Genomic DNA, 12,459 nt, shown 5'->3' with positions numbered 1-12,459 from the left:
CTTCTATACCATTACATATGGTACATTCACACAGTAGCCATTTAGGCGTAAGGGTATTCTTTCTGTTCTTCCATTATCCAGTTGGACCACCGGACAGCGGAGACAGTTGTTTGATCATTGTTGAGTTATTTATAGAACAGTAGCCCGATGTGTCTGGCAGAGCAGAGCAGTTGTATGGATGAATCGATCTTATTTCGACCGTGGATCGATCTCCATCGCTGATGATTGTTGCGTGGACGTAGCTATTCTGTAACAACACAAAGATGGTCAATGAGGGCCCTGAGTTTTGAACTCACGATCGATCGCTTACTAAGCGAACGCGCAACCAATGTGGCTACGGAGACCCCCCTAATGAAAAGGATTTTATTCAATGCCAGTATTTCTCGAATTGTACTTCCCACGAAAAATACTTTTTGAATGGAAAAGAAAGTATGAGACAAATATGATCTTTATATAACACTGATCAGAATTAAATATACAAATACAAATACAAATATAGTAAAATTTGTGTATTATTTGAATATATCCTTCTTTTGGGTAAGTGTCGGGTAGATGTTACATTCGGGTAATTGTTACATTAGGATAACAGTCGCATTCGTGTAAATGTTACATTCGGGTAAATGTTACATTCGGGTAATTGTTGCATTCGGGTAAATGTCGCATTCGGGTAAGTATCAATTTGGGTAGATGTTACATTCGGGTAGCTGTCGCTTTCGGGTATTTGTTACATTCGGGTGAATGTCTTTCGGGTAACTGTAATTCGGGTGAGTGGGTTTCGGGTAAATGTGACACAATCACAATCATCATGTGTCGGTAATCTCAGTCCCTTACCGCTCACATTTTCGGTCTGCTGCATCGATAGTTGGCCCTATTAATAACGCAACAAAGCAAACCTCATATCAACAGTCCCGCTGTGAACAGCCCAACTGTGAACATTCGAACAACAGCAATATTCTTACGCCGAAAAAAGGCGACATGTGTTGTGCATCGAAAGAATAGGAATTCTCTTGCGCCTATACGGCTACTGTGTTATAGATAAAACAAATGTTTATCGATAGATAGCGATACTCTTACGCCTCAAAATGGTAACAGTGTAATATACAACAAAAGTTATCATATGATAAAAAATGTACACGATTGAATTCGGCTCTGATACAGCTGAATTGCTAAATGAGCCTAATAAAATAAACTGTTGGGATAAAAAAAAAGTCAAACTAGATGCTCTTGTACGAGGTAAATGTCTTCCCCGTAACATTTCCGGTTATGACCTTTGAACAAATTTGATCTGTTGAAAAAATAGTTTACTATGACCCAAAATATTTTGAACACTACATTTCATTCCATATCCACGATTAGGCAAAATTGAGAGCAATTTGGCGGTCCTTTTCGATTAAAACCATTCTGTTGTGATGATACCACTGAAGAACCTTTCGGCTGCATTGACAGCTTACCAAATATGATCGAAACACGTTTTACTGGCTCTTCTAAAGACCGTACTAGAAAAAATGCAACAGACAAAAATGATCACCGAAAATTCATTTGAGGTCGGAAATTTTTGAAACTCTCATAATAGCTATGTTTTTTGCAAAAGCTTATTCAACCTCCTCTCCTAGGCTGAATGCCCGCACCTTGGATTTAACGCTACCCATTAAATTCTGTGCAACACTTGCGCCATCTTTCTTACTTCATCTTATGTCAACAGTGAGGATTGCCTCATACACACATTTTTAGTTTTGGTTAGTCGACAAAATACGCCCTGAGGAAATCGATAATGTAATTTCCTCGGAAATTCCAAATCCGTCTACTGATCAACTACTCACCCGTATTTTGAAATCCGATAGCACCAGAATTTTTCGAACGGATCACTATTTTGCATTCTGGAATCCATTCAACTCAAGTCCAATCGAGTTCTGCAAATTTGGCAACTTTGCCACGCAATTCCACATAGACGACTTCGTGAGCTTCGTATTCCATTTCTGTGAATTAAAAATGGTAATGGGTGGAAGAACACACGGTTAATGTTAAAATTTAAAAATTTACTCTACTGTATTAAATATGTGTACTATGTAACAGAGTACAGGGTAACTTCGATATAACATACATTTTACTTTCAAAATTGTACGTTGTATCGAATTGTGCGTTATATCGAAGCATAATAAAGAATTCAGAAATGTAGCTCACATTACTTTATCGTTTGCTGTTTGAGTAAGGATAATGATTTAATTCAACTAGAAGACGAAGGCAAACTTTCTCATGATGTTTCCCTTCATAATGTTGATTAAATTTTGATTCATTTAGAATCCGGAATCACAAAACAGTTGTACTTCGAGGTTGCTTGAAAGTACAAACCAATCTTTAGTATCAAAATACAGATAATTTATTGTTCTTTCAGAAAAACAATATTCAAAAAATTATTCCTTTGGACTTTGAAAATGTGTACGTTATATCGAGGGTACGTTATAACGAGGGTACGTTACATCGAAGTTTCCCTATAATACATCCTCTGTAAGTTGGAAGAAAACTTGAATGATAATTTCGTCTAACAATGATCACATACGATATTAAAATACAGCCATTCCATGTCAAACCGATATAGTGGTTCGCAGATTTTCGTGGGAAGTGGAAATTTTGTTCTTTGTCGCAAACCATTAGACTCGTATTTTTTTTTAATTTTCTGTTAAGGTGACCATTTCCATTTAAAGGTGGTCCGAAAAATCAAATTTTTCCACTTTTTTCAAAAAAATTACTTTTTTTCAAATTCATAACTTTTGAACTACTGAGCCGATTTGAATGATCGACATATCAAATTAAAGCCAATTAGCTGATCTTTTTTGAAAAATACCAAATTTGCACAAAATTTTAATTTTGGTATTGTTATTAATGATCGTATTTGTTTTTTATAGTTTTCATGGTCTCGGGACCAAAGTCGCTATATTTTTTTATATATATATATTTTTTTTTGAAGAGCTGAGAACTTTTTACATAACATATCTCGAAACCAGAGAGGCGTTTTTTTTTTGTTTTTAAGTTATGATTTTTCAAATTTACCGGAATTATTTCGTAATTATTCATTGTATTTATTATTTATAGCTTACATGGTTCCGGGACCAAGGGCGCTTTATTTTTATATATTTTTTTCTGAAAAGCTGAGGATTTTTCACATAACATATATCGAAACCAGGGAGGCGTTTTTTTTCGTTATTGAGTTATGATTTTTCAAAATTACCCGATGGTACCCGATGAATGGCTTTTTTCCCAAAATTTATTACTTTTGAACACAGTAGTTCATGGCACCCTTGGTCCCGAAACGATGTAAGCTATAAAAAACAAATATAATCAATAATTACGAAAAGAAAATCCATTTTTGTTCAAACTGTAATATTTTTTCAAACAAGACTAGCTTATTGACTTTAATTTGGTACGTCGATTATCTGAATAGGTCCAGTACATGAAAAGTTATGATTTTTTGTAGTGGAAAATAATGGAAAAAAATGATGTTTCGGACCATCGGTTAACTTTGAAAAATCATAACTAAAAAACGGAAAAAACGCCTCCCTGTTTTTCGAGATATGTTATGTGAAAAATCCTCAGCTTTCCATGAAAAATATTTAAAAAATATGGCGCCTTTGGTCCCGAGACATGAAAACATAATTCAAATTTTCTGTAACTGTAGTATTTTAATAAAAAAGACCAGCTAATTGGCTCCAATTTAATGTATCGAACATCTGAATTGGTCCAGTGGTTCGAAAGTTATGAATTTTTGAAAAAAGTCATTTTTAGCAAAAATGCAAAAAATATGGATTTTTCGGACCATCCTGAAATGGAAATGGTCAACCTAGCAAACAAATAAAAAAAGGGTCTAATAATTTGCGATAAAGAACAAAACTACCACTTTTGACGAAAATCTGAGAACCACTATATCGGTTTGGCATGGAATGGCTGTATCGCCTCCACAATTTTGCATATATGAGTATTGGCCACAAATCACATTGGCAATCAAATCATCTTTTTATAAAATTTCTTTCAAAGTTTTATTCAATTACTCAACAGCTACAAATTATACCAGCAAATTATTCGAAATTATCTACATTCGCCATGCAGCATAGGTGGAGATGATCTGATTATTTATCGATTGCAGCACGCACTACTTCCAAAGGAAAGTTGTTCAATGCACGGGTAAGGGCGTACTTGTTCAATATACGGGGGACGAGTAGAACAAACTCCTCTAACCAGCACGATACACGAAATTGCTGGTGCTTCCAAGTGGTTGCAAAGTGCGATAGATGACACCATTTCCAATGCCACATTTTTCGAGCTCAACAATCACAGTACGATATGACACGATACGACTGATACTACAAATTTATTGCACAATAATGAACTAAAAGTAACCACTGTCAAATATCCGTAGAGAAGGATTAGATACGTCTATTACTGTTCGCGTGTAGAATACGTTTACTCATGTAACGGCGTATACTATGTAGCTTAATCATTCGCCTGATCCAATCTTACAGTTTCACAAAACCCATTCCTCCGTTCTCATACGTTTCTTCTCTCAAGTGTATAAGTGTTTGTTATGCTTTTCCAGTGCTTATGAAAAACATATCTATCACAACACGAACTGCAATTGGTCCGTAAGCGATAATTATTCGACATCGACTACAGGTACAAATTAACGATTTCAATCATCCATCCTTCTAACATATTGCATCTCGTCATCCAGTAATTATTCGTGTATTTGCACTCCTTGGCAACCCGATCCCGAAGTCATTATTATCTGTTATAGGCTTTTTATTGTCTATTCAATCGGTGCAACTGCATGCATGACGCACCTAACCAAACGATGACCGATAAGAGCAGCTCGTTCAGCACGCTGCATCACTCCGTCCATCGTCATAAAAATCGAAGGCGAAGGAGAACCGATCATTAAAGCATATTTTTCCAATCGTATGCACTCAGGCCCTGTCTAGGTTGTCCATTTGCGCCTCGCCAACCATCATTATCATATGTAGGTAATTGGGTAACTGTAGGGATTGGTCATCCCTTAGCACTCCGTTGCATCCCAGATAATTAGAGGGAACTTTTGACCCAATTTCCATTCGAAGATGGCCAGCTTCTGCCAGCCCTTCCACAGTCCTCATCCAGACGGAAAGTCAATTAAAAGCACAATTGTCTCCCTTCCGTATCCGGCCGGAGAGGAGAGTTATAATTTCAATTACTCTTCTGAACCATTTTTCACCTCCGTCTACCTTTTCTTTCTCTCTCTTCGTTGCAGTTTCTGGAGCACACACTGGTTTGGCCGACGCTGGCCGTGACCGCGATGCTGATTGCCCTCGGCTGTGGGCTCTTCGCGGCCAGGTAAATGCTCACCACCAGGAGACACACTGCCGTCGTGTGCACATACACACGCCCAAGTAAACCAAGTGCCTTTCGTTGATTCTAAGCTGACATATACAATACACACGTAAATAAGGTGTAATTAGTTAACCTTCCCAAGCAGGAGTTATAAGATCCGCAGAGAACGCCGGTAGCGAAGATCCATACGGTGTCGCTTGAAGGCACCAAAACCAACAGTAAAAGCAGCAGCATCGAAACCGTCACTCAACCGGATCAGGAACCTGCGATAGAAAATTTACCATGATTGAAGAACATAAACACGTCTATACTTTTAATCAAACACACTTAGAATAATTGGTTCAAGCGAACCCGATTTAGTTTCGTAAACCAGAGCATATTTTTCATTTTGTTTTTAGAGAGGAAACATTTTTTTTAATCCATTTGACGGATAATGATCTCCATTTTATTTTTAATATTTTTAAACATGTTTTATTATTCTTGAACAGAGAAATTCAAAGTTTAGATTGTTGAGGGAATATCAACGCAATTCAAATCAAAACTTAATGAAAGAGAACAAAAACGTTGAAATATCAAACCAAAAGTTATTGTGATCGATTTTATATACTTTTTTTTCATTTTTTGCTATGAGGTTTAAAATATTTTAACATGTTTAACTTTGCTACGCCCATCGGTTCGCCTCTCCTTCCCCCTGGATGGTTTGACGGTGTACAAGATGTGGCCATTGATCCGATAAGTGAGAGAATCTTAAATCAATTAGCGCTAGTTTATCTCGATAGTGAAGTAGTACATTCTCACTTTTACATTATCGTGAGTAGCCACTAAGAAGAGTCCTTACTCACGAATTAAACAAGGTGCAGTTAGTGAAATTAGTTATCAGAGCCATTTCGGGTAAGGATCAAATAGTTTTAATGTGATTTCACTTAGGGAAAATCTTCTGAAGACGATCTTCAACTAAGTGAAGGAAAAATAAGAATGACATGGAAACAAGTGTAGATCTAGCAGAGAAAACATGATAGTTACAATTAAGGATAGTGGAAATTGGAGAAACACTTTAGAGGTGCAGTATTAATCATAAAAAACGATTAATTATAATTTTCCATGATTTTTCATAGGTTAAGTTTTATCGGGATTATGTTTTTTTTTGCTTTGGTGAGCTCGAAATGTAGGCTCTTTATTTTGTTTTTTTTTCAATTTCCTGAACATGAACAGAGCTTTTGTTAACCACAATTTGCTGGAATTCCATCTATTTTCTTTGTTTGAATCAAACCGATCAGCAATTTTCCTATCAGCTCTCCGATGATACGCTCAAAGCAGTCAAACACAATAATAATACGGAATAATAATACAATTCTGCCACCAACTCCCATTCTGAATCATCAATATCCACCAAAAAGAACACGTTTGGAACAGCCATTCATCAGATTTCATTGATACTGCCGATACTGTTAAAGTCGCTATGGTTTTCACGACAAAATCACACAATACTGTAATGCATTAATGGAGACGCTGTATTCGTTATAACAAAAACATCCATTATTTAATCACCAAATTGAACTTTTCCTATTGTCTTCAAGTTACGTTAACTATCTCTAGAACAGCTATACTCAACCTGCGGAAAACCTCAGAAATCATTACCCATTTTTTGACGTAGTACTACGGCTTTCAGTAATAGTTCCAAATCAGAAAACATGACAATGTTTTTATGAAATAGGAATAACAAATGCGGCGTTCGTTCTATGGACAATGTGGATTGAGAAAATATTGCAATTTAAGCTCCGCCCGTTTTCAATTTATTGAGTATACACAAGCTATTTGCGATTTCACAACATTCACGACTCATCAGTTATCCAGCTAGCGACCAGATGGTAACACGCTATTCCAAATGACCTTTCTCAAGGCCAAGAGTTCAGTTTCGTTTCCAAATTGACCCTTTCCAGGCTAGAGACGAATGAACTGAGAAATTTTAAAGTCTACAATTAAAACCATGATCATCATTATTCAAATCACAGTCTCACTCCAGCTAGCAGACAACGTTCTTTCTCAATGCAAATGTTTCCCTCGATGCAAAGGAAGAATGAAAGATAGATATCGCACACAGTGGTGCAATATCGTTCGGTGGAGACACGGCATCGATTTTCATGCCATCTAGTGGAGAGCACTTCTGTATTTTTGCATCACATCATTTATGCAACTGTTCGGTAGGGGTGAGTTTTAAATTTCGGAAACGAGCACGTTACGTTTGGGGTGCCAGGTTTTAAGCGTTAATACCTCTTTGGCGGCTGAACGAAGTGGTATGACAATCACTTTCAAATGATATAATGTGTATGGGTGATATTTGTTACTTATTGATCCAAAAACTTTTTCCATAGCTCAAAAACTACTTTGAAAGAAAACTGTTGAAAAAACAAAATTCTAGAAATATTGATGAAAATATAAAAATCTATAAATACAGCCATTCCATGTCAAACCGATATAGTGGTTCTCAGATTTTCTTGAAAAGTGGTAATTTTGTTTTTTATCGCAAAACATTGGACCCGTATTTTCATTAGGGTAACTATTTCTATTTTAGGGTGATCCGAAAAATCAACTTTTTCCCTTTTTTTCTTAAAATTACTTTTTTCAAAAATTCTTATTACAGCGCGGACTCGATTATATACAGTTTTTGATTTCTTTTCACTGTATATAATCGAATCCTGTATATAATCGAGTCAAAAAAAATTTGTGTGATTCGTTTTTTTTTGCATGTATTTTTTTGTTTTTTGAATATTAAAGATGAAATTTGGGTTTTGATTCAATCCCTTAAAGTCAGAAAACACCTTTCTCACATGAAAAAAATAAATTTATCCGGATTCTTTCAGAAGGTGATAGACGATCATATTTGATGAAAAAAAACCTTCTACGCATATGTTCGAATTTCAACAATGACAGAGTTATAGAATTTTTTTTTGTATCGGACTCTGTTGCCTCAAGCTGGCTCTACATTACAAAGTACGCTACAGAAGACGATTTTGTTGCGTTCATTCGAATCATGAGAAAATTTAGTACAGGATATAGTAGTGGAACATCTAAATAAGTGGATTTTAATAACATTTTGGAAGCGAAAAACATAAAAGTTAATTATTTTTAATGTGGTATTATTAATGTCATCCTAAAAAATTATATTAAACTAGATTGTTTTTATCAATTAAATTGAAGTCTTTTAACCGTTCTACAATTCCGAACTGTTCTTTGACACCGAACTTCTATCGTTCTTAATTTGGCTGCAATATCGATGTAAACAATTCTTGGTGAAAATTCAATCAAAATCTTCAAAAATCACGATTTTTACCCCACTGTACATGTAATAGCCACTTAAATTACACCTTAACGTTGAAAGGTTACATTTCTTCTTGAAATAAGTCATATTTGAAATATAAAAAAAATATTTTTTTCCAAACTGTATATAATCGAGTCCAAAATTGTATATAATCGAGTCCGACCTGTACAGTAGAACTCCGATTATCCGTGAAATAGTCTAGCTAGGTCACCGCGGATCACGAAAATCGCGGATAATGCAATAATTGACTAAAAAAGAGATGCAAACACAGTATTTCAGCATGATAACTATGTTTTATCAATAAAGAAATCATTAAATTATCCATCTATAAGGTTGTGTACACCAGAAATCAAATAATGTGAAAGTCATGACCAAAACAAAAATGCAAAATCCTACACCTCACTGATAATTTCCGGGAAAGTCCATAGCATTGCTATGGATAAACCGAATCGCGGATAACCGAGGTTCCACTGTATTTGAACTACTACACCGATTTCGATAATCGACATACCAAATTAATGGCAATGAACTAGTCTTCTTTGCAAAAATATTATTATGGTTTTTGTTTTTATAATTATTGATTTTATTTGTTTTATGTAGTTTTCACGGTCTCGGGACCAAGAAGCTGTATTTTTTATATTTTATCTTGAAAGCTGAGGCTTTTTTTTGATAACATATCCAAAAATCAGATAGGTATATTCTTTCGTTTTTGAGTTATGGTATTTCAAAGTTTAGATGTTTTGGTTGCAATAGTTTAAAGAACAGAGAATAGGAACATGGGAAATATGAATTTTTGCATCTGTTATATTTTTTTGAAAAAGAACAGCTCATTGGCTTTAATTTTATATGTCGATCATCTGAATCGGTAGTTGAAAAGTTATGATTTTTTAAATAAAGGCGTATTTCGAAAAAAAAATTTGATTTTTCGGACCATCGATTAACTTTGAAAGATCATAACGAAAAAATACACCTGTGATTTTCGGATATGTTGTGTAAAAAATCCTCAGCTTTAAAGAAAAAATATAAAAAAATATAGCGCCCTCGGTCCCGAGACCATGAAAACTATGAAAAACAAATATAATCAATAATATTAAAACAAAATCCAATTTTTTTGTGAATGCAATATTTTTTCAAAGAATGATCGAAATCGGTGTAGTAGTTCAAAGTTATGAGTTTTTGAAAAAAGGGGAAAAACTTGAGTTTTTGGACCACCCTAAAATGGAAATGGGCATCCAAATGAAAAAATTCAAAAAAAAAATACGGGTCTAATGTTTTGCGATAAAGAACTAAATTACCACTATTCACGAAAATCTGAGAACCACTATATCGGTTTGACATGGAGTGGCTGAATGTGCTTGACAGTCCATCGAAGTCAAAGTTGATCAGCTGTTGATACGTGTCGCCGAATTGCGACACGTAAAAGCACTAGAAATATTGTGCTCACCCTAGGCCAACCTCAGTTTCTATTTCACTGCCGTGGTGAACTCTTGCTAAACTTAGGCTGCATACTATCAGTCATTGAAAGTTCCGAGCTACCCCACGCTGTTTAATAAAATATTTATATCTTGAAATTGCGTTATTGCTCAAGCGACAACAAGAATGAATCATGAATCACCCATCTACAAAACCACACAAACCTATCATTCCTTTCCAGGGCCACAAAAAAATAGACTAAAGAAGTTTTTACAAAATATCGATGCATTCTCAAATAATATTTGAAGGAATCAAAAGCGAATTGATTTTTATATATATATTTTTTGCTAGAAGATGTGTAATGAGTAATGATGATGATGCTTTGAATTATAGAGGCTTTTTCAGACTTTCGAACTATCTGAGTTTAAATTTGACTTAAAAAAAGATCATTTTGGAAAACGTATCTAAATACTCGGCCTTAAGAAAGGCCATTTGTAGAGCCTCACTACCGCTGCCATCTGTTCGCTAGCAGGATGCCTGATAGATCGTGAGTAAAAAATTAGTGTCTTTCACCGATAAATCAACTGATTTTCGTGAATTCGAGGATCGTTTCCGAGATAGAAGTGGTGTCAGTGTGCAACCAATTTGTAGCCAGATGTGAAGAAGGCATTTCTCAGCGGTAAGAGCTAAATTTCGTTTGCTGTCGACGCCGCCTCCACATCACACACCAGATTTGTTTCGAATTTTCGTTTTGAATGTTCTTTGCGTTGTTTTTGGAAGCTATACTGGAAAACAACTTGGTAATTCAGTAAGTTCAATTTTGCGTTTTATTGCTTCGCGAATTGTTCGCGGCCCTTACTCGGTGAAAGCATTCATTCATCTCCCTTGTCAGTGCTACCAAATGTTACCTAAGCAATTTCTCGCTGGTTATAATTTCGTAGTCCTACATCAACAATGAGGTCATGTCTTGGGCACAATTTTAATTTTTTGCGACCCGCAATACCATTATTAATACGAGTTTGTGGCCCCTCTAGAAAAAAAAGGTTGAGTACCGCTACTCTAGAACATTAACTACTGCCATTGTTTTGAACATGGAAGGACCCAGCTCTCGCAGCTCACCACAGCCTCAATTAATTGTAAGATCTTTTCTTTTAGTACAGTTTTTTTTATTTTTATCTTTTTAATAAAAGTGGAATGGCATCGAACCGAAACCGAACTACACTTACAAGATACAGATGAAGCAGAAAAACAGATTTTTCCAAAACGTGCTGTGCAAAATTCCCAAAGATTCGATACGCGAAATGATCGCACATTGATCTCAAAACCAGCGCGGGGTCTTATCTTTTTTGTTTGTTTTAATACTTATTGACTATGTTTTGAACGTTGTAACTTCTAATTGTTTGCATTTTTATGTGTCAACAAAAAACTACACGAAAAGGTTTACTCCTCTAGGATAATTTTCATTCCCCGCCCCCAACCAACCAACCAACCAACCAGTGGACAGACAGGCAATGGGATTCTTACTTTTTAGATTGTTTACTGAAATAGCGTAAGGAAAACTTCTAGACAGTAATACACTAGTCTTAGCGAATGTTTTTCCCACCGGAACCGAAACCGACAACGGGCGCAGCGGGAACGGAATTGGAAACCGATCGTCGTGGCGTGTGGGAAACTTGTGATGTACATTTTTGATCTCATTTTAAACCGTTTCATCTCATGTGTACCATAGCAGGAGAGACAGGAGGAAAAAACTTTTCTTTGTTGCCTTCGGTAGAGAAATTATTTTGTTTTACACATACATTCAAGCGCGCTAGTGAGTAGTAGATCCGTAAGTGGGAGGTGGAAGATTAGCCATACATTAGATGTAGAGGATCATTCATCGATCTAGAACAGATTTCTGTTTTACGGACGATATTTTTTTTACTGTGTAAACTTTTTTCATATATACATATGCCACACATCAGTGACACATCTAGCTTGTAAGGAAAACTTTTTTGATTTTTTTTTTCGATGCGGTCTCTAAACACTTCAGATTCTTCAATAGCCATTTTGTTTGGGCCCAATTATTGTTAAAATTCTCATATTTTGAATAAAGCTGTGAAAACAAGAGTCGTTTTTATGGTCCTATATCACATCCCTTTCAGCATAGTTGCCCAATTTCTGAGATCCTGGTTCCTCGGCCAACCCATGTAACGATTATGAGAGAGCAGACTCATCATCAACTCTCCTCGTCGAAAGCCCGTCCGCGAGTGGAAGTATGAAACAAAGCAGAGGTTATTGTTGATCGCCGTAATCAAACGAGCCAACCGGAAGGGATGTTCACCCGCGGGTGGACATTGATGATAACTGCAAAGGAGCCATCCGTGTCCGTA

General features: G+C 35.8%; 1 protein-coding gene across 1 annotated transcript in view; it reads left to right on the top strand.

Annotated features, from left to right (window-relative positions):
• LOC129777113 (cell death protein hid) overlaps window positions 1-12,194 on the top strand; it is a 166,735-nt gene extending 154,541 nt beyond the window's left edge. Inside the window, exon 5 of the mRNA XM_055783184.1 lies at window positions 5,276-12,194. Within this exon, the coding sequence (XP_055639159.1) occupies window positions 5,276-5,362 (87 nt within the window). The 3' untranslated portion in view covers window positions 5,363-12,194. The remainder of the gene's footprint in view (window positions 1-5,275) is intronic.
• The last annotated feature ends 265 nt before the right edge of the window (window positions 12,195-12,459 follow it).

This window comes from Toxorhynchites rutilus, chromosome 3 (assembly GCF_029784135.1).
Source record: "Toxorhynchites rutilus septentrionalis strain SRP chromosome 3, ASM2978413v1, whole genome shotgun sequence".
Lineage (NCBI taxonomy): Eukaryota > Metazoa > Arthropoda > Insecta > Diptera > Culicidae > Toxorhynchites > Toxorhynchites rutilus.
This window is presented reverse-complemented; position numbering and strand designations above follow the sequence as displayed.